Consider the following 22,953-nt stretch of genomic DNA (forward strand, 5'->3'; position numbering starts at 1 on the left):
GTCTCACCGCTTCAGACGTGTTCTGTCTGTCTCACTCCAACAAATAAGAGTTTAGCAGCTTAACATTGTCATAGAGCTCTTTAATGGCTTAAACACAGTGTAAAGATCCCTTAACATCACTTTTCTCTGTTTGCCTCTCTGGAGGAAGTCTAATTTCACAGTCACACTTCTTTAGGATTAGTGAAAGTGAAGTGACGTGTGGCCAAGGATCGTGACCCATACTCGGAAATTGGGCTCTCCATTTAACCCATCCATGTCCACACACACACAAGGGTCTCATATCAGTCATGGTATTGAAAGTAGAGAGAGTGCTGGATATTCACTCCCCCACAATCACTCCTAGCCCTGAGACTCGAAACCGCTAACAGGTTACAAGTCCGACTCTCTAACCATTAGGCCACAACTGCCCTGTCTTGGCCCACTTAGTCTTGTCCATACTGCCGCCCAGGTTCAATCAACAGTCATACTGTGATATAAGGGTACTAAAATTATTTGCATCTAGTGTAATATTTCATACATGGTGAGGACATGAATCCATATGTTTTGCAAACCAGTCTGCTGTCATCTTGTCAAACAGTCTAATTCTGTCTTTCCAGACTGTCTGTCTTTCCAGACTGCTGTTTGTCTGTTTAGACAAACAAAAACTGAGAAATTAATAACATTTAAATGAATCTTTACTATACAATGACAGTTTTTAAACTTTTGTGAAGAACAAACCCAAATTGAATTCACTATTAACCGGCAATCTTCCCAAACCAATGGCATTTGGCTGCAACTACCCAATGGCATAAAGGAAGAATTTCAGTCAATAGGACCTTTTGCACAGCAGGAACCTTTTAATAGTACCAGAACTAATTGTGGAACCTCTGGGCGTTTTCACACCGCCAGAACTAGGTGCGAGTTAAGTACCGGACTGCCTTTTTTGGAGAACCAAATTAGCTTCTACTCTGGATCAGGGTAAAAACCAGTACAAGTGGTACTAACCGTGACTTAAGTAGACAATGATTGGCCAGACACGTTCGAAAACGCCCTCACCTGACATGATTTAAAACACTGTGTAACATACTGTAAACTTTGTGTCAACTTATTCTGATAGTATTGTGAACAGCAATAAATGTATGGACACTGAAGTGCAGGCAGTTGTAGAAAAAGTAGCACTGCCACTTGTAGTTGGATTTTCTTAGTCCTCCTTTCTGTTCTTTCAATCGCTTTACACATATGTCGATACGTATACCAGTACTTTAGTACTGTACATTTAGTTCTGGAACTAAAGTCCTAATAATGAGTTAAGTTTAAGTCTGTTTCTCACACAATGACTTCAGAAGACTTACAATATAGTGCACAAGTTGTATGGACTGGTATTTTAGTACCAGTAGATGCTTTTTAGACCGTGACATTTTTTGGCTGTTGTATAGAAAAGAGCTGCATGAAAATGTTTGGATGTATTATCCCTTAATGAAGTTATTTCTCCATGCCTTCGTTGATAGAGTAAAAGAGTCAGATTTAAAGAAAGACGTGAGATGTAAACAGAAAGATGAGAGCTGGAGAAGAGATGGAGTGAGGAAATGAACAGAGCTGAAGCGTGCGGCTCTAATGGACTCTAATGGCATATTTCGGCGCTGAAGTCTCATGTGTCCCGGGGCTGGACGGCAGCGGCTTGTTAAGAATAGATTTATTAATGCCGCTTCACCCTCCGGCCATCAGCGTCCATTGTTTGGATGACGTTTGACGTCCTGTGAGGGGATTTGAGGACGGGTCTCTCCTTCAGCAGGATCTGCAGTCTCACTTGATAATTCTTGTTGATCCATAACATCTGTTGTTTCATTTAATGATAATTCTGCTTTTCCAGAGTCTTAAGTTTAGAGAAATATCATGTCCATGAGATCTTGTCCTGTCAGTTTGATTCATCGTAATGTTGATTCTAAGAGCTAAAGTGCTAGAAATCATGGTTCACGTCATTTCTGATTTGTCATTTTAGAAATGGAAAGTCAGGCCAAGCGCATTGCATTTCTTGCACTGCTCTCTGGCTGTATACTGCACTTTTTGGCAGCTGTAGTCATTTATATTGGTACTCCATATGTACTGTGCATGGCATACTTACTGCATACTGTAACTATAGCATGAGCAGTTTGCCATTATGAATATAACTTTGTTATTTTAATTTTGTTAATTTCCTATTATTGTATTTATTAATATTAAGATTTTTTTAAGTTCAGTTTTTATTTTAATCTTAGTTTAAGATTTAGTTTCTTATTTTTTAACAAACAGATTTTTATTTGTATTTAATTTTATTCAGTTTCATTTTAGTTTAGTTTTACACATTTCAATTCTTAAACTTAAACTAAATGAAAATTTTCGAAATTTTTCTGTGGCTACCAACTGAAATAAAATAGGTTTACTTTTTATTTTACATAAAGTGCTCCTATTATTCCATTTCCAGAATCGTCTTTCATGTAGTTTGTAATGTAACTGTATGTGAATATAAATCAGCTGATTATTAGTGCACGATAATTAAAGTTATTGTCTCCCAAAATAAAGAATCGACACTGTACAGCTGAAACTATTCTTTAGTCATTCGAATCCAACTTCCGTAATACATTTGCAAATTGCTTGCCTATCTTCTACATTGGCCGGCTGATGACAATATTATCCCAAAACAATATCAGGAACTGTAAAAATGGCACAATAGGGGTTTATTTTAACTTTAGTGTAAGTTTTAGTAATTTAGTTGTTTTTGACTTTTTTGTCTTTTTATTTCAGTTAGTTTAATTTCCAGTTGTAGTCAGTTTTGTTCTTCAATTTTAAATAGTTTGCATGGCAACATTTCTGGTTTTCATTTAAAGTTGTATCAGTTGTTAAATATTCCCAATTACAGACATAAATCAAATACAAGCTCATTACAGATTTTCACTCGGTGGCGGAGGTCTTGTGATTTTGTGTGTTTCTATTAGTAGCATCACCCAGCAGGATTTAACGCATGTGTGTGTGTGTCTCAGCAGGTAAACCGGATCTGTGTGGGGTGGAGCTCCGTATCGAGGAGCTCTGGCATCATTACCGTGTTGAACATGCCATGGCCGAGGGCGCCAAAAACATGCTGAGGCTTCTGGGGGCTGGAAAAGCACAGGACAAGAAGGCCATGGCTGAGGTGTGAGAAACACACATGCACCCCCTCAAATACCTTAGGAGAAACAAAAGCTGACACAGATTATACACAGGAGCTGGCGTTTGTTTGGATCGGGGGAACAAGGGTGAAGGCTTTGTTTGTCGTTCCAGGCTCAGTCTCGTCTCAGCGAAGCGTCCCAGCACTTGGATCTTCTGCGAGTGTCGTTAGAGCAGCGCTTGGTCAATCTACCAGAAGATCATCCGAAAGTGTGTCTGATCAAGGAAGAGCTTGTGTTGGCATCGTCCTCGGCCTTCAGCTCCAGTCACAGCGCCCCCTACGTCCACAATCAGTACAGCACCCTCAGCAAACCCTCGCCGCTCACCGGTACTTCAGTGACACGAGTCTCAAGAACCAGTCCACAACAACATGGCTCACATTTCACCGCAAAATCAAAAGAAAGAAAAACTGTTTGCTTTAAAATATATATTTATTAATAAGAAATATAAACTGGATATAATATTAAATATCTTAAAATATTATTTAAAGTTAATTCTATTAACGCACTTTAACCCTACTTCTAATACAGTAATGTGAAAATCACATTCTTAGTTGATTCCTATATTATGATATTGTAAACATCATTAGAAAAAAAATTGTTTGGTTTAAAAAAATATTTTTAAAAAAATCTACACAAAATGTACTTTATGAAAGTAAAGGGGGGAATTCATTCGCATGACTACAGTGGCAAAGACAATGATACATTGATTAAAGATATTAATATATTATCAAAGAAAAGTTCATATATATATTGTTTGATTTAAAAAAAAAGTTTAAACTTAAAAAAAAATTACATTCTATAGAAAAATATTCAAAATATTTAATAAAAAAATGTATCAAGTAATTTAATCATGAATATTATTAATAAAAATTAATAAAATTATTATATATTTATTATTATTATTTTTTTTTTTTACCAAGTCTTCGAAATACTTTCTCTTATGTTCCACAAATGAAAGGAAGTCCTTCAGGTTTGAATCCCCAACCCTAACCTAACACAATCTTAACTTCTTATTTACTGAACAATTGAATAAAATCACATCTGGACTTGTGCTATTTGGGAAAAAAGCACTTGTGTGATATGGCTTATAATATGATATGAATATGAGACAAAAACTCATACAGGAGCATTTTGCTCCAATATCTTGAATTTTAGGGCATAACTGCATTCATGGAGTTGTTACCCTTTGTCAAGTCAAGTGGAGAATGAGGGATAAAATCTCACAATGCAAAAAAATGGGCTTCTAATGGTCTTAAAATAGGCTTCATGTTTTATTATTTTTAAATGCATGTTTATTTTTTGTTTTGTGTTCACTTTGGGTGAAATATGATCATGTTTGTTTCACATGTTTTAGAGAGTCATCACGTTAATAACTGTAGTGTAAATGTCATGTGGAATACGTCGTCCCCATGCTGAACGTGTGAGGTGTCTGTCCCGCTCAGGGACGCTGCAGGTGCGTCTGCTGGGGTGTATGGGCTTGTTGGAGGTCGTCCCAGGCCGCAGTCGTGCGTCTCCGGTGGCTTTGCCTCACTTCAGTCCTGGAGACAGCCGACACTTCAAACTCACTCTGAGCAGCAGAAACAGCAGCTTCAGCCTGAAGATCCCCAGCAAGAGCGAAGAGCTGTCCTGTGAGTGTCCTGTGTTCATCTCTACTGACAGATGCAGTTTCAGTGGTTTTGTTTTCGTTTTTTAATACTTCTGTTAACCAAGGATGCATTCAATTGATCAGAAGTGACAGTAAAGACATTTAGAATGTTACAATTGATTTTTCTATTTCACATAAATGCTGTTCTTTAAAAATTGTAATTAATCAGAAATGTTTATTGAGCAGCAAATCCTAAACATATATTCACATAGAAAAAAAAAGTTAAGTAGTAATATTATTTCACTTTTTTTTTACTGTATTTTTAGATCAAATTAGTGCAGCCTTTTTGAGCAGAAAAACTGAATTATTTCAAAAGTTTGAGATGTGGGCGGTCATATGTTAATGAGCTCTCAGGTGTGACATCTAAATATTCAATATCCATAAAGGGAGTGATTTTTGCAGTTTTTATTTGATTAAATCTTATGAATTCACTAGTTTAAAGTTTTGAAATTCCATGTGTCACACAGCCTCAAACTCATGTCCAAAGTGCACAAAAAGATCATTATTTTTATGATATAAGTCTCTTAAAGTATAGTAAGTACAGTGTTTAGTTGATGGATGTATTTAGTGACAGTAAGTGAGCGTCTGGTGTGTGTTTAGCGGAGGTGAGCGCCGTGTTGAAGCTGGAGAACTGTGTGGTTGGACAGACGTGCTGGAGAAGTGTTGGTGAACAGACCTGGGATCAGACCTTCACTCTAGAGCTGGAGAGAGTGAGTGACACACACACACACACACACACACACACACATACTCAAGATATTCAGCTGATGTTCTGGTTCAGTCCAGAGAGATGGAGATCGCGGTGTACTGGAGGGACTATCGCTCACTCTGTGCACTCAAGTACTTGAAGCTGGAGGACTTTCTGGACAATCAGAGACACCGAATACATCTGGAGCTCGAACCGCAGGGACTGCTGCTCGCCGAGGTACAAATACACACAAACGGGGCAAACATGGCCGAAAAACCTGTACTTAACGCTACTTGCATGAGCTTAGTGGTGTTTACATCAAAACAATGACAAAAGTACTAGTAGTGATGCACCAAAATGCATTTTTTAATAAAACACTAAAATTCAAATTAAAGATTTTATTAAGCCGAGAACCATAAAATAATGTTTATTTAATAATCAATTAATTAATAAAATTTTGGAACGCAAAAAAAATAAAATTCTGATTAAAAAAATTGTGACCGATTTACAAATGCTATTGAAAAATAATTCCTGGTTTGCTGTGCTTGTTTGTAGGCCTGTTGAATTATATAAATAAAATTAAACATAAATAATAAAAATAGCACTGTTATTATTATTTTAAAAACATAATATAATGTAACATGTTTTATTTATTTTATATTATAACAGAGGTTACAGTACTATTATTTATTATTACATAGCTTAATTCCTTTATTTCTATTTTTTTCATTTATTTTTGCACTTAAAGTTTCTCATGCTTTGGCCTCATGCTTTGGCAGAATGAAACCCGGTTTGTTTTCACGCTTGTCTGTTACAGGTGATGTTCTTCAACCCTGTGATAGAGAGAGGTCCACGTCTACAGCGGCAGAGGAAGATGTTTTCCAAACAGCAGGGTAAATCACATTCACTGCCTGTAAGCAGTGCATGCTGGGAAAAGAAAAAAAAACACTGAACACAAAAGATGAATCCAATGCAAGGATTTACTTTGAAAAATCAGCGTGAAGTTTCATATGGATGCATAAATATTACGTAAAATATACTTGAACATTATAAAAACTTATAGCTCATCTATTTTAGTCTGCAAAAAACCTTTCTAAATAGCATGAGTGTATATTAAATGATATAATATTGTAAGTTAGTTATCATATGCTTGTTTGCTCAGGTAAAGCGTTCCTGCGCGCGAAACAGATGAACGTGGACATAGCGACGTGGGTTCGTCTGCTGAAGAACGCCATCCCCATGAGCTCCTCCACACACAGCTACACACACCACAGCAACACACACCACAGCAGGTACTGTCACACACCGCAGACACACGCCTGATCACCTGTTATCTATCCTGACCGACGTCATGAACTTCACACTCTCCTCAGCAGTGAGATCTCCATCCAGAAGATCCAGCTGGACGGCGACTCTCCTCCATCTGTGACGAGGAAAAACACACAGACGTCCAACACGGTAAACCCCAGACACTTTATTTCATGTATTAATTACTTTATCTTTTGAGTGTTTTTACAACAGTTTACAATGTAAAATTGCTTTGTAACAGCACTGATTTGTATTTATTTTCATTTAAATGCAAACAAACTTATTTAAAATATAATTTGATATTTTGTAACTATATTTTATAACTTGTCTTTTACTGTTAGTGCATCTGCACCAAATGAAAAAATTAAATCAGTGCTGTTATGAATTTTACAATGTTATTTATTTATGTATTTATTTACAGGCAGTTATTTAAACTGGATATTTTTTTATTTATTCTATTTTAAAATGCAAACACATTCCTTTTTATATATAATTTGATATTTTATCTTCTGTCTGTTGTGGCACCATTGAAATGATTAACAATTTATATATATATATATATATATATATATACTGTATATATATACTGTATATAGTTTGATATTTTTCAATTTGTCTTTCAAGTGTAGCAGCATCATATAAAGTAATAACGTTTGTAAACTTAAAACTGATTTTATTTATTTTGTAAATGTATAATTTACAGTGAATGAAAACAACTCTTTCTCAGATCTTTCGTGTTTCATTGGAATGAACTGTACACTTGTATTACCAAGCATTTGCTGCTAAGCTGTGGATAATGAGATAAAATTAACACCAGTAATATATTAACAATTAAAGTGAAATAATATGTGCAAAATAAAGGAAATTAAATAATGTAAGCTAAGCTAATAACAATAAATGAATAACCAAATGCAAATGATTAATGAATAATAACTTGTTAATAATATTACTAATCTGTTTCTCAGGTGGACATTGGCCCAGTGTCTGAGCCGGTCTCTCCTCCTGATCCCGCTCCTCCGGAGAGGGCTGTCAGGACCAGCTCCCATAATTCCCAGCGCAGGTACACATCCCACCAGCACACAATATGTTTTCCAGAGCGAGCCAAGACACGGCATGAAGCAAACACACACACATTCACACGAACACGATCCCTGTGATGTTGTTTCTGACCTCACACCAGCCCTTCCCTTCAGTTTAATTACATCCGGCCTCTCTCTCTCTGTGTGTGTGTGTGTGCGTGTGTGTGCAGGCCGTCCAAAAGCCCTCTGTGTCTTCAGGATTTCCGAATGATCGCAGTGCTGGGCCGAGGACATTTTGGCAAGGTAACTGGAACATGTTCAGCCACAAAACTATTAGCAAAGCAACTAGTCAGACAGAATCGACACAATTCACAAAGTCCTACACATCCGCCAACACTGTTTAATTTTTCCCGTGCTTGCTTTAAATATTCTGCCTAATTTGATTATGCTTTCAGCTAAGAGTTAACATACTTTACTACAATCTTTTAATTTTCTGATTAGTGACTTTTTTGGACAAACCGACTAGTAGGGATGTAATGAATCACTCAACTCATGAATCGAATCACGGTTTGGATTTCACGAATCGGTTTTCTCAAGAATTATTTTTCATTTTACTAAATAAGACTGAAGACATTGTCCAGTAACTGAGTAGGTGTCCTTTTATTAGGCTATTGCTGCACGTTTTTTGTGTAATTGAAATATAACCAAACAAAATGTAAATTTTAAAACAAACCCCAAATCAAATAAGCAAGTTACACACACAAAAAAAAAAATCTTAATGTGAACAAATTAAGGCTTTGTGCTCTTTCCTATTTTAATTGGAGGCAATTAAAATCCAGTGAGATTAATCATGATCCAAACTAAAAATGCAGCCTTTTACATGTTTTGAAATGTAAATTAGACTGTATAGTTTTGAAATTTGAAGCAAAAACAGAATGGTCTGACTTTAGTTTTGTGAAACTATACTACATGAAACATATCTGAAGGAAGCAGCAGCAGAGCTGAATGAGATGCAGATTCACTCTCTAACAGCAGGTGGCACTTATGGACAGCAGTGATACAGTGTTTCCTTGGTTACTGCTGTAAACACACAGCCCTGTGCTTATAAACACTACTTTAATATGCATCGCTCAGAGGCAAGATGAAAAGAAAAACCACGTAAACTTTTCCAAAGACAGTCAGAGATACATTCATAAAAACTCCTACTCCAATTGTATCGTGATTTTTTTGGCATCTCAACTGATTTGAATCGTCACATATTTAAATCGATTTCTTAAGATTTTTTAACCGGCTCACGGTTAATCGCTACATCCCTACAGACTAGTAAAAATTAGCAAGCAGTGTTATTCATATACTTAAGTAGTCTTTTAGATTGTATATTAGTTTTGTTTTTATTTTTTTATTTTTCAGCTTTCTAGACATTTAAAATGTTGGGCATTTTTATTATTATTTTCTTTTTTTTGTATTATTTCAGTTTTATAAATTTTTGTCCAACTTTTTTTTGTTTGTTTTTTCGGTTAATTTAAATATATATATATATATATATATATATATATATATATATATATATATAACTTTAGTTACTGTTTGCATCATTGAGAAAAAAGTTTTCTTTTCCTTACTGAACACATTTTTCTATAGAAATTAAGGAAAATTTTGTCTCGCCAAGCAGTGTTATTTTAGCATTATTTCTTTAATACTATTATTGTATTTTTATATATATATTTTGAACATTCACATTAATAACAAAAGCAATGAGATTTTTTTTTTTTATCATCTCTATTTAAGACAATAATTTTTTGCAAAGAGGCAGGTGTGAATGAAGATTCAGGTGTCTGTTAAGCATGATATATGTGTGTGTTTCCAGGTGCTGTTGTCCGAATACAAACACTCAGGGAAGGTGTATGCCATCAAAGCACTGAAGAAAGGGGACATTGTGGCAAGAGACGAGGTGGAAAGGTAAGGAACTTAATTTAAGTTTAGCGTGAGATAAAAATAGCTTTTTAACACTGTTTATGTGCTTTTCTGATGCTTGATATTTTTATTGTTTCCTAGTAAAATAAATGTGCAAATATTTTGTTTCTTGCTTTAAGCACAAATATAACTAGCACAATTTTTTTTTCTTAAAATGGAAAAGTACACATTACAGGTCATCCTTTTAGTGTTTTGGCTAAACTCTCTCCACTCTCTTCCAGTTTGTTGTGCGAGAAGCGAATATTTGAGACGGTGAACAGCACACAGCATCCATTCCTGGTCAACCTGTTTGCATGTTTTCAGACGCCAGAACATGTGTGTTTTGTCATGGAGTACACGGCTGGCGGTGACTTGATGATGCACATACACGCAGACGTCTTCTCTGAAACACGCTCTGTGTAAGTGTGATTAGCTCACTTAATTAAAATGCAACACTTGTTATCGTTACTGAATATCACAGGTAAATTGAGTAAAATTTTCAGCTAATGAATAAATAAATAAATTTAAAGGTAAAAGATTCCACCATATTTCCCAGTTAACTCATCACAATAGTTCTGTATTACTGGTTTTCTGGAACGATAAGTTTATTAAACTTCCCAAAAATAAATCAAAAGATTGTATAATGTTGTGGAAAGCTGCTCTCAAAATTGACCATTGCACGAAAGGGGGCACTTTGTATGTTTTGTTATTGTATTCATATGTATGTACTGTTTTTCTGTATTCTTTATTTTCTATATATATATATATATATATATATATATATATATATATATATATATATATATATATATATGTGTGTGTGTGTGTGTGTGTGTGTGTATATGTATGTGTGTGTTTGTTTGTGTGTGCAATGCAGGTTTTACTCTGCGTGTGTGGTTTTGGGGCTTCAGTTTCTTCATGATAATAAGATTGTGTATCGGTGAGTACATACAGCTGTTTTATTTTATGTACTCTTTATGAACTATGAGTTAGTAAAAGTTATAGTTAATTCTTGCATCTGTGTCTGTGTGTTTGTCAGAGATTTGAAGCTGGATAACCTGCTGCTGGATACTGAAGGTTATGTGAAGATTGCAGACTTTGGTCTTTGTAAAGAGGGTGAGTCACAAGCTGTACCTTCGGTAATTAAATTGATGGAGCTGATGGAGAAAGAACATGATGTTTGTTCACTCATAGATCAGAGTGAATGACCGGATGTGCTGTTAACAGCATACTATTTTTAATAACTACCATTCAGGCTTTAAGGTTGGTATGATTTTTGTTATGTTTTTCAAAGAAGACCAAAAAACTGCTATAATGTGAAATATTACTACAATGCAGGGACTGTTTCTCCGGAAGGGCGATTGGGCGATGCAATCTCAGTGAGTTCCGGGAGGGGTCGCCCTAACCTGCTTTCGTCATCATGCATAACCTAAACTTGTGCAACGACTGGTGGGAACAGTGACATCCAATAATATTTAACAACTATTTAGAATTTTAACAACAAGAAAAAATTAACAACTGCTTAAATATCTTTATCAAATGTGAAAACCGCTAAGCCAACTTAAATTTAGTTGTCAGCTGAACTTGATCGACATAATGCCGAACGTTACTTCAGCGCAGATTAAGTGAGTAATGTAAGTAAGCAGTTTAATGTAAGGGAGCAATGTAATATAATTTGATATAAGTGTGTAATAGAAATTAAGTGAGCAGTGTAATACAAATGAGCTGTGTAATAATATAAGTAACGTTGTAAATGAGCAGTGTAATATAAGTGAGTTGTGTAAATAGTGATTTATGTGACTTTTATTAAAAACGATTTTGAAGTCAAAGGTTTTTTGGAAAACCACATTCTGGCTTCAGTCTTTATTTGATGCCGAATTGTGTTAATATGCATATAGAAACAAAAGGAGAATTGATTGTTAGAGTATGTTTATTTTTAATTAATCCTATAATATTTCAGTTTCCTTTACATCTTTAACTAGCCGTTAATTTATAAACTGAATGGGTGACCTATCCTCATTAATCATACAAACATTTGTGCAGGAGCCGCCACTGCTACAATGTGAAAAAGCTGTTTTCAATGTGAATATATGTTAAAATGTATTTGCAACAATCCTGTGATGCAAAGCAAAATTTTCAGCATCATTTAATGTCACATGATCCTTCAGAAATCATTCTAATATGCTTTTGATTTGCTGCTCAAGAAACATTTCTGATGTACAATTTTGTGAGACAAAAGAGGCTAAAATCGAAGGTCATGTAAAATGATGCATGATGCTGTGCTCCTTAGTGTGTTTATTTGCATGCCCTGCTCCCATGCCAGAAATGCCAGTTCAAATTCTGCTCGGAAAGGATTGAGTAGAATTGAAGGGGTTACATTGGTGCCGTGACCCCTGATGGTAATGAGTTTTTTGGGGGGATAAGTGTAACAGAAGCCAGCTGATAAGACCTACACAGTTAAACCTAACTCCACGGATCTCAAGACGTGCATTATCGACTAACACCATGTCTACACCGGATGCGAGTGACGTGGTGTGGCACGACAAAATACTATAGAGCTCTTTATAATCAGTGATGCTGTCTACACTGGTTCTATTTTATGGCATATTGACGCAAATTTTAAATGATTTTCAACGATAGATTTGTCACGTCCAGTCTAGACAGACTTTAGCTGTTGCGACGTGGCGTGACACAACAACTGTCACGTCCAGTGTAGACACAGTGTAACCCTAGAGGCTGCGGCCCTTAAGCATCCTAGTTACCATGTCCAGCTCCCATGCCAGAAACACTCATGATAATCTGAGTGAGCTGGTCGAGTAGAACTGGAGGGCTTACATAAACTGCAAAAAAGATGCACGCAATCTCCTTTTTGCTCCTTCTTTCTTTTTTTTTCAATGTCTTCCTTTTATTTTCTGTCCTGTAGGAATGGGTCATGGAGACAGAACCAGTACATTTTGTGGGACTCCAGAGTTTCTTGCTCCTGAGATTCTAACAGACACGTCCTACACCAGAGCTGTGGACTGGTGGGGTCTTGGTGTGCTCATTTACGAGATGCTGGTTGGAGAGGTGTGTGTGTTTGTGCAACATTTTATTACATTGTTTTTCAGTGTTTGAACCATAAAGCTAACAAAATCTACTTGCGTTCACCACAAAGTGTGATTTTTTTTCAGTATTTATGATTGTTTTCCTGTACAAACATCTAAACATTCTTAAATTAACATACCTTTGCAGATTCAAAGTGTTCAAATATGAAGTCTTATTTTCTGAGAAATAATCTGATACAAATTTCTGATACATAATCTGTGTCTGTTCAGTCACCGTTCCCAGGTGACGATGAGGAAGAGGTGTTTGACAGCATTGTAAATGATGAAGTACGTTACCCAAGATTCCTATCCACTGAGGCCATTGGTATCATGAGACGGGTAAGACTCTTATTTTTTCCCAAAGCTGTTCTCTGATTGGCTGTGTTTGCTAACTGATAGGAATTTCTTTGTTTTTCATTGTTAGCTGCTAAGGCGTAATCCTGAAAGACGACTGGGCTCCAGTGAGAAAGACGCAGAGGACATCAAGAAACAACCCTTCTTTAGAGTATGAAGACTTTACTTGCTACAATAGGGCCTTTCGCACCAAATCTATTAATAGTACTAGAACTAATTGTGGAACTACCCAATTTTGGGGTTTTCGCACCACCGGAACTTCGTGCGATTTTAGTACCGGACGGCCTTTTTAGAGAACCAAATTTGGCTGCTACTCCAGAGCAGGGTCTAATCAGCACAGCTGGTACTACCTGTGACATAAGGAGACATTGATTGACCAGACATGTTCAAAAACGCCCTCAACCTTCGTGATTTAAAACGCTGTGTAACATACTGTCAACTTATTTCGCAAGTATAATGAACAGCAATAGATGGACGGATGCTGAAGTGCAGGCACTTGTAGGAAATGTAGCACTGCCGGTTGTCATTGGAGTCGACATTCCATGTCCATTATTGTGAAATCCGCGAGACACAACAAAAACAGCTCCGATCACAGCATCCTCCATTCTCTTGTTGTTAATGTTGTTCTTTTTTTCGTTGTTGAGTGCCGCGCAAAAACGGCACTGCTGTTTACTGGCTTACATCACTTCCTAGTACACACTGTCAGTGTGAATGCAACCCTTTCAGTGGTACTGGGAAATAGTTTGCACAAAATCATTAGTACTTTAGTACTGTATTATTAGTTCTTAAACTAAAGCGATGTGAAAGACCCTATTAATATGGAGTCCCTAAATAGATGTGGGTATGATAAAAAAACATGAGATGGGAAGAAATATTATATTTCAATACTTTCGTGTTCTCTTGCAAAACTTTTGTGTTACACAGAGAAACTTTTGGTGCTTTCCAGATCATAATGCAGCTCCGTATAACTCAGTACACATTGTTAATGGTACTGCTCGCTTGGGACCTCAGCCGATGTGGTACTGAAAAAAGTACCAGGTACTATATACAATGGAAATTTCCCCAAAAGTGAGCCATACCAAATTGTACAGTGCTGTACCATACAATGGAAAAGTGCAATTTGTGTTACCTTGTAAAATATTTGCACTGAGTTGCAAAACTTTTGTAAATGTAGAAATAATATGGGGTGAGAGGTAAAAAAAAATTAAAGTCAGAGCTTTTGCAAGTAAACGCAAAGGTTTCTCAGTGGAATGTAACACCTTTGCAAGAAAACATCAGCATTTTTCTTCACATCTCATATTTTGTTTTATTGCCATATTCATTTAGGGACAAAGTTGCAATCTTAGTGATGATGTGACTCAATCATCTTCTCTCGCTCTGTAGAATATAGACTGGGATGCGCTGTTGCAGAGGAGAGTTCCTCCTCCTTTCGTTCCTGCAGTGAAGGGAAAGGAAGATGTCAGTAACTTTGATGCTGAGTTTACGAACGAAGCGCCAACCTTGACGCCTCCTCGTGAACGCCGGACCCTATCGCGGAAAGACCAGGACTACTTCAGGGACTTTGACTATGTCTCTGACTTCTGCTAGGACACGAGTGTGCATACTGACACTGCTAGGTATTGGAGATGTGGTTCTCACATCCTAGTCACCATCAAGGCTGCTTGGCGTGAAGACTGACGCTTCCTCACAGGCTTCCTGCCAATGGAACATGGGTTTGTGCAACATGAAACTATAAAGAAAGTAATAGCACAGGGCCCATAAGAGTGATTAAACCTTGAGGAAATTACTTCATCTAATTGTAGGAGGTACATCAAATGTGTAGAGATTCAAGAATCCACATAATGTGAAGTTCTGAAAGCCGGCGGCCAAGATGTTTTCTTGCCCTGTTTGCAAAGAGGCACGATTTTCAAATGGTCAGTAAGCCTCATTCATGACATTATCCTTAGCACCAGGTGCTAATGAAATCATTAATCTTGTGAATAGAGTACTGTAGGGATGACCAATTTTTGTAGGCCAGTGCGCATTTTAGCAATTCTGGTTCCATCATTGTAAAGTTTTTTTTTTGTTTTTTTGTTTTATGGGTTTTTGGTTAAAGCCTAGGGGTTAACACAAGCTAAACATATTTTCACGCTATATTCTTCAACATAAAGTGCATCAATAATAGCCTATTGTCTTGAAAAGGGCAGTTTTTAACAAGTGTCTAAATGGGCCTACAGGGGTATTTGGGGATGTTACCTGTTCAGCGTGATGTTTAAACTCATCCACTCACAAGTCGCTTGCACAGCCTCATTTCATTACTAATGGTCATTCCATAAACCTATTCTAAATTAAACTTTCAGGGGAAACGTTTTTTACAAATAATGATTTAATAAGCTGCTGTAAAATGTAGTGGTGTAGTTAATTTATAGCCTACATTTAGCAGTTTACTTCTAATGATTATATTTAGGCTTGTTAAATATATAAATATTAAATTTAAGCTGTTAGATTATCATGATGAACATAATGTGTAAAAAAAAATAAAATAAATTTGTTGGTCACACAACCTTATTTTCTGCAATGATCCAAAAAGCTAAAAGGAACCAGGGTGATACTATGGCCCAATACTAAATCTACCCCTTAGCCCTTCCCCTTTCCCCTACCCCCCTGTTTCGCGCGTTCACGTGAAGGGGTAGAGGTGTCTCGATTCTCTTTTGGTTGGAGGGGTAGGGGTAAGGGGAAGGGCCAGAGAGCCCTTTAAATGAAGATTTTTCGGGACCACACTTCAAATGAAGAGGTATGAATTATCTCAGCAACACGGCTGCCTGAGCGAAGAAAAAGACACATAAATGTAAGGATTTTGGGAATTAATAAAGATTTTACGAAAAGTAATCATTTGTTTTGTTACATTCAATCATGAGTTCATATTAACGGTCATGTTACTCAAAGAAATGTTAGCAAAAAATCGTTGATATTTGCTAATGTCATATCATTATAGACTGCACGACAGTACCACAACATATTGTCTAGTCAGGGTGATAACCACTGTAGACATTAAAGGGGGCTAGTCCCCCCAATAATTAGAAATCGTTAAACCATTTTTGCAAATATTGCCAAATCAAGAGGGGGAGAAGAAAAAGAGAGAGAAAGAGATGGAAGTTGCGTGTATGCGCGTCTGTGTGTTTCTCTTTTTAGAGTGAGTTTACTTAAAAACAATGATTTTATCCTCTCACTGCTGGAGAATACAATGTAGCGATTCAGCATTTAAAATGATCTAATAAACATTGTGGGGCAATGTCAACAAGTTTTTCTCCTGGATGTGTGAGCTGCGCGATTTCCGTTATGTGTGTGTGTCAGTAAGCAACGGTAATTAAAGGCTCTAATACACACCAGTATATGTGTGTATTGTAGAAGCTAGACGACGTATTATAATGTGTGCTGGAATAGTAGTGGTGTCCCAATCCTTAGGGAAATATTTTCACCCCAACCCATGACACTCTGTTTTAAGGGACAAGGGGAAGGGGTAGGCAGAGGGAAAGGGGTATTAAATAGAATTGGGATTGGTCCTAACTTGCGGGTTGCCGGCCTACAAAAATACATCACTGCGGTGCTTTATGGGAGCTTGTTGACTAACAGAGTACAGTTACTGACCCAAGTAAAATGGCTCACCTAATTCTCCCTTCTCCTGTCTTTTTGTCTCCATTTTCTTTTTTGACCAACGTTTCCGTATATCACACACAATGCAGAGACCGTTTTCTTCTGTATTACACTCATTTAACCAGACGAGGGCGGCAGAGAGTTTGAGATTGGAAGTGGAAACACTGTTGTGTCAGGTGTCAGTTGTTTTGAGATCCTTGAGTTTGTAAGCTTTTACTGTGTTATGAGCATGTCCCTTACTGAAAGGCAGCATCAACCTCTAGATTTGTCTTTTTTGGAGATTCTGTTTTTCTATCTCACTGATACTTGACTATGGAAATCATACGCCTGAATATTACTATATTAAACAATTCAACTATTTTGGGACAATGGAGCTCTTTTTTTCATGTTTTTTCTTTTCTTTTTTTTTTTACCAGAGACAAATTGTGGAAAACTGAGCTAAATTAAAAAGAGAAAGAAATTAATATTCTGAGTGTTGCAGGATGTAACTGAACAGGAGTAGAATATAAAGATCAATCCCACACGGATGTCTTTAAACTAAAGGTAATATGTGAACATCCCAACACATACACATTCACATCAAATGATTTACTCCATCAACAATTTATTACGAAAAGGGCAGAGTGAAGGTAGCAGGACATCTGTTACATCAGCAAATGAACCGTTGAGCACTAAGTGTGCTGTGAGGAACTTGCTTAAAACATGGTGAAGTGATGGTTTGAAGCACTTTGAGATAATTTCTCATTATTCCCTAGAGGAGAGAAGTAGAAAGTATCCATGGAGACCAAAAGATGGAGCTGTAAAATAGGAGGCCATGTTGTTCTGTGAACAAACTATACTCCTATAGCTTATTCTTCCTCATGCACTAATTGAGTCATGGTTTATCTGCTCCATAATTTGGCTTTTTCCAAGCAAATCACAATGCACTTAACTCCAGTAACATAACATGCATGTTTACCATTAATTTCAGTTGTAGTTAAGTATCTTGGTATGGTACAATGGCCCCTTTTAACACACTAAATATAAAGTAGGGTAAGATTCATCTTGAAGGAACATTTGGATTTGATCACTCAAACTACCTACACAGATAAGCAGTGATGCATTTGGTCATGTCACATTTGTAGTGGAAAACTAATGCATCGAACACAAACGTCATCCAAAGGGAAATAAAGATTATTTTGTGACCCCACTGATAGTCTTTAGTTTTTGTCATGTTTTAAGCATTAACTCACCTACATTTGGTCTTTTTTCTCAGACAACATTGCTTAATTTCTTACATATGGCTTCTCAAGAAATCTTGCTTTAAGATTTTTTAGATAACCAGTAATGTATAATTCAATTTCATTAGAAAAAAAAAATGTAATTTAAAAACGACATAACAGTGGAGGTTATGTGAAACAGGTCCTTCAAAAAAAATTTGAGAAACCCTGTAAAGAATGTGAGAGTAGAACATGAGTAGAAAACATTTATCGTTCCACTCTTGTATTTTTCCCGGTAGTTTGTGATAATTTAATGTAAAGAGGCCACTCAGACAGACTGAAAATGCACAGTCCGAATGAACTTCCTCCAGACTAACCAAAACATCTGATGTTAGTTAATTGAATGTCATCAGAGCAGACTAAAGTGATTAAATTGCATGATGTTTTTAAACATCTCCCAATGATTGCCGCAGCTGGTTTAGATTCCTGCCTCGTTCTGCACAGGCTCAGGTGTGTACTGGTCTCATCACATAAAATATTCTGCAGGTTTAATAGTTTTCCACACAGTTGACCTCTGTGTCTCTTTGCAGAAATCCTAACAAAATACTGCACTCTTCATCGGAGATGATCGAGCTGGCAGTGCTGGTAAAGTACATTCAACGTTGTTGAACTTTAACGTTAGAAACTAGAATTGTACAATCCTATAGTATAACAATTAAGCTTAGTGGTTTGTTCATATAATTAATCCAAAGTATAAGCAGTAATCAGTATTATTTTGTATTATTGAAATACTATTCTAGTTTAAACTAATATTTTGGATTCATTTTATTTTTATATCTCCTGTTTTAATTTTAATCTAAATGTATATATATATATTTTAAATGCCTATATGGTTTTATACATTTTTATTTTAGTTACCATTATAGTATTTTATTAGATTTTACATTAGATTTTATATTTTATGTTTATTATATTAGTAAATCTTGTGTTTGTCATTAGGCCATTTATTTGTCTATATAGTTGTATTAATCACATTTTGAATTACTTTGTAGATTCCCTGTTGCCTTTTTAGATTTAGTAAAAGTTTTAGCATGTGTGTGTGTGTGTGTGTGTGTGTGTGTATATATATATGTGTGTGTGTGTGTGTGTGTGTGTGTGTGTGTGTGTGTGTGTGTGTGTGTGTTTGCTGCGGTTTATATTATTTCAAATATTGTTTTTTTATTTTTTTGTTTCAGTTAACTATAGTAATAGTGTTACTTGTTTTTGTGAACACAGTAAATGTAGTTTTTCCTTGATGCTTCTGACAATTCAAGATGTTTGTCTTGTGTGTCTGTTAACAGTAGAATAATCTGTTCATTTGCAGACAGAAGCTCGCCGTTCCAGCATTTTTCTGCTCAAGGTGAAGATAACAGCCATATTTGTTTTTCACTGACTCCAAAAAATGTTATATCTGGTAAAGTTGTTTGCACTTTTTCTCAGTATATCTCTTTCTGTGTGTCTTTTTGTGTGTTTACATAATTTTTTGTTTTCATCTTGTAGAACGAGTCCTCCAAAGTCAATCAGCAATCAGCTATCTTCCCTCAGATAGTCGACTATGAGGGAAAAACTGTGTCCATGATCCTAAAGGACTGCTGCTCAATCTTATGGGTGACTGATCAGTGGGAAACTGATACTAATTATTTCTTGTTTATATATTCCAAAATTCTATGGGGTTATGTGCAAGTGTTGACAATTGGTCAATTATGTTTTACAGTTAATGAATATGACTGGAGTTTTAGGATTCCAGTGACAAGCAATTGAAAACAATCCATATTGATCGATCGATTACAAATTCAGTGTGGATGAGATATCTGAAAACATGTTAAATACTCACAGTACCTTAGATGTTCATGACGTCTGTGGTGCTTCTCTATGAAATTCAGTGTTTTTCTGCATGCAAAGACATGAAAAATCCTGGAGAGAGACAGGGATGGAAAATGCAGATATAGAAAGAGAAGTTAAAATCTCCAAATGTTAAAAAAGCATCTCCATAACTATTGTTTGTTTACTTTAGTGTAAAATTAATACCAATGTCTATAAGTAGCTGAAAACAAAAAAGACTTTTGCCACTAGGAAACCATGTATTACGAAAGTCATAATTCTTTCTTCCACTTCACATCTTTTATGTATTTCTGATTCTAAATTAAGTATTGTATAATAACTTTCAACGACTCAATAGGATAACATGGAATTTCCTTTTCTGGAGGTATTTTCCCATTATTCTCACGTTGACTTATTTAAAATTATTTTAATCAAGCCTCTTACCTTCCAATGACTCATTTAATATTATCACAAGATTAGTAAAGGTAATGAACAATCACACTTCTTGAAAGTTATCATATCTGCAGTACATTAATATTCCAATAATATTGGTACCTTGAAAATAAGAGCAGAAAATAAATCTGCATTGCTTTTCCTTTTGGTCTTTCATTCAAAAAATTATATCAGATGTAAAAGTTTTAAAAATATGGGTTTGATCATAGGAACATTCTGTTTTATGGTTTTAGACACCACTATAAAATCAATGTAAAATAATTTGTACATGCTAACATACACTTGGTATTAACATGCGATCACCCTGATCTAAACAAGCAGATCGGATCATCACTCAATCAGGTTTACACTGATATTACACTTGGCAACATTAACTGACGTTTCTATCTGGATAACCGATCGGATCTGTCTTTCCATATTTGAATAAGTCTGCAGAGATTGGTCATTTTGCATGATGTCGCTCTGCAAATGTACACGTGAAAGCTGGATTGCATTTGCATTATACTGAGATCCGATCACAATGCGTCCTCGACTACTTTTGGACCAGGACACGCAGATCCGATAGCATTCCCACGTCTTTTTAATGTGTATGTAGATAACATCCGGATACAGGTCACATGCTATAATGGCAAGTTTAAACGCAACTTCTGACATTTCTTATTCACACCTGTAACATTTTCTTCCAAAGCATTTTTTTAAGGCTGCTTAAATGTGTTAATTAACTAAGGCCTAGTCCTGGTTTAATCTCACAAAGAGAGCCATTTTTTCCTCCAGATATCCACATGATAATGTAATAATAATTTTATACACGTTTAATAAAGTTAGCATTACGTGAGCATTATTGCCATTATCAAATTAAATTTTGTCAAATGAGAATAATTCCAACCAAACACAGCACTGTTTTGCGTCTCTGCAAGCCGATCCAGGGGCTGTGGTTGGACGCACATGTAGGGGGTGGAGATGGGTGGGTTTAGGTATATGTAAGGTAAAGTTGGATCTGGATTCAACAATGCCCCCTGGATCTTGTGTTCTGCAGTGAGGACCATCTCTGTCCCTGAGCATTGAATGGTGTTTACTTATTGAATGAATCAGCAGTTTGAATGAATCGGTTGAATCTAAATGACTCATGCATAACAGTCACTTGCTGTCACCTAATGGCTGTTTTAATTTCACATATTGACTATTTTTTTCATGTTTTGTATTCAACGTTTTATGTTAAAAACAAAATATTAGGCCTATTTATGCATCTGTAAATGCAGGTTAAATGCATCCATGCCCCCTCTGAGCTACACTGAACTGTGTAAAAAAAAATTATTATGCTGGATCGAAAGACACTAAGTAGATGAAGAGCTTCTTAATCTTACCCAAAGACACAAAATGGAATAAAGAATTAAAACTAAACACAATCTTACTACACAAACAGTGTATGAACATTTTCCATGTGTATGATGCTTTTCCATTTACTTGTACTTTTACTTTCAATAGTATGTTTAATATTTAAAATATAAATACTTTTCATACTTAAGTACAGTAACTATGACATACTTTAAGACTTTTACTCAAGTAATATTGTAAATGGTGACCTCAGCTTCTACCAAAGTTATTTTCTGGTAAGATATCTGTACTTTTACTTTATTATGGCTTTCAGGTACTTTATCCACCGCTGTTGTTTATTTGGCAGATTCTTTTAACCAACACGCTATTCAGGCTATACATGCTTTCTGGAAATCAGCTGTCGAACCCAGATTCTTAACAGTGAGTTACTGCTAATACAGGGCTTCGGTTATATACTGTTGCTGTGGAGACAAGAACAGGCTATAGCATTAAATTTGTTTGAAAGGTTCACTTTAGGAAGCTTTAGCTGCGCCCAACCCTCACCTGCTCTTCTGTGAAAACAAACAACATCTAATCCAATGAAATATGTCACTTTGACAAAAAAGAAAATAATGATAACCAAAACACTGGTCTAATTAGAAAAGTCCATTGCTGGATGAAGTCTAACATTTATTGCAGTCAGCAACAAACCAAGAATTAAGCCAAGAGTTTAGTTGAATTATGATGAACGCTTTGAAGTAAATGTCATTATTATCTAATTAAATAATTTGATTTCATGTTTATCGATCACTGTGTACATAATTAACAGAAATAATCAGTTTAATTAATGCTTGGTAGATTTGATGATAACAAAATGTTACCATGATAATGCTTTGGCATATACTTAATTGAAGTTCTTCTTTATCATCTGATTATCTACTATATATCCTGTATAACTGTAATATAGTTACCACAAGAGTACTTTTTTGACAGAAACCAATCTCACAAAATGTAAGTAACGTTAATCGTGTTGTGGCACTCTTTTCCAGCGCTCCAGCAGCGAAATGAATTTTAACTATAGCAAAACATACCAAAAGTACTGTAGTATTACAATGATGACTGGATATGATACGGTACCAATCGAAATATCTCATTAACCTCTCACCACATCACTAATTATCTTATATATTCGCGACGCGTCTTTATATACCTGTGTTTTCGACGTTGGCGTCTCATTCTTTCTCTCCCTCAGCTCTCTGCGCGCGGGAAAGCTCTTCCCGCCT

General features: G+C 35.9%; 1 protein-coding gene and 2 long non-coding RNA genes across 7 annotated transcripts in view; 2 read left to right on the forward strand and 1 right to left on the reverse strand.

Annotated features, from left to right (window-relative positions):
* Nucleotides 1-15,563, forward strand: part of pkn1b (protein kinase N1b) — a 35,445-nt gene extending 19,882 nt beyond the window's left edge. For 2 of the 5 annotated variants that reach the window (XM_059562418.1, XM_059562379.1), the window contains exons 5-22: nucleotides 2,997-3,145; nucleotides 3,274-3,487; nucleotides 4,604-4,789; nucleotides 5,407-5,516; nucleotides 5,588-5,731; nucleotides 6,312-6,387; nucleotides 6,657-6,786; nucleotides 6,868-6,952; nucleotides 7,768-7,862; nucleotides 8,052-8,124; nucleotides 9,689-9,780; nucleotides 10,017-10,193; nucleotides 10,652-10,714; nucleotides 10,814-10,890; nucleotides 12,698-12,840; nucleotides 13,089-13,196; nucleotides 13,282-13,362; nucleotides 14,595-15,563. In XM_059562418.1, the coding sequence (XP_059418401.1) occupies nucleotides 2,997-3,145; nucleotides 3,274-3,487; nucleotides 4,604-4,789; nucleotides 5,407-5,516; nucleotides 5,588-5,731; nucleotides 6,312-6,387; nucleotides 6,657-6,786; nucleotides 6,868-6,952; nucleotides 7,768-7,862; nucleotides 8,052-8,124; nucleotides 9,689-9,780; nucleotides 10,017-10,193; nucleotides 10,652-10,714; nucleotides 10,814-10,890; nucleotides 12,698-12,840; nucleotides 13,089-13,196; nucleotides 13,282-13,362; nucleotides 14,595-14,798 (2,207 nt within the window). In that variant the 3' untranslated portion in view covers nucleotides 14,799-15,563. The remainder of the gene's footprint in view (nucleotides 1-2,996; nucleotides 3,146-3,273; nucleotides 3,488-4,603; nucleotides 4,790-5,406; nucleotides 5,517-5,587; nucleotides 5,732-6,311; nucleotides 6,388-6,656; nucleotides 6,787-6,867; nucleotides 6,953-7,767; nucleotides 7,863-8,051; nucleotides 8,125-9,688; nucleotides 9,781-10,016; nucleotides 10,194-10,651; nucleotides 10,715-10,813; nucleotides 10,891-12,697; nucleotides 12,841-13,088; nucleotides 13,197-13,281; nucleotides 13,363-14,594) is intronic. The other 3 variants (XM_059562408.1, XM_059562397.1, XM_059562389.1) reach the window with 3 other exon arrangements.
* Nucleotides 6,803-22,947, reverse strand: LOC132153288 (uncharacterized). The gene is made up of 3 exons (XR_009436637.1): nucleotides 22,881-22,947; nucleotides 19,922-19,996; nucleotides 6,803-6,917 (listed from the first exon to the last, which is right to left on the reverse strand). It is a non-coding gene; the product is annotated as an uncharacterized LOC132153288 (long non-coding RNA).
* LOC132153325 (uncharacterized) lies at nucleotides 15,729-20,170 on the forward strand. Its single transcript, XR_009436652.1, has 3 exons — nucleotides 15,729-18,688; nucleotides 19,407-19,442; nucleotides 19,583-20,170. It is a non-coding gene; the product is annotated as an uncharacterized LOC132153325 (long non-coding RNA).
* Nucleotides 22,948-22,953: the final 6 nt, after the last annotated feature.

This window comes from Carassius carassius, chromosome 1 (assembly GCF_963082965.1).
Source record: "Carassius carassius chromosome 1, fCarCar2.1, whole genome shotgun sequence".
In the NCBI taxonomy this organism is placed as follows: Eukaryota; Metazoa; Chordata; class Actinopteri; order Cypriniformes; family Cyprinidae; genus Carassius; species Carassius carassius.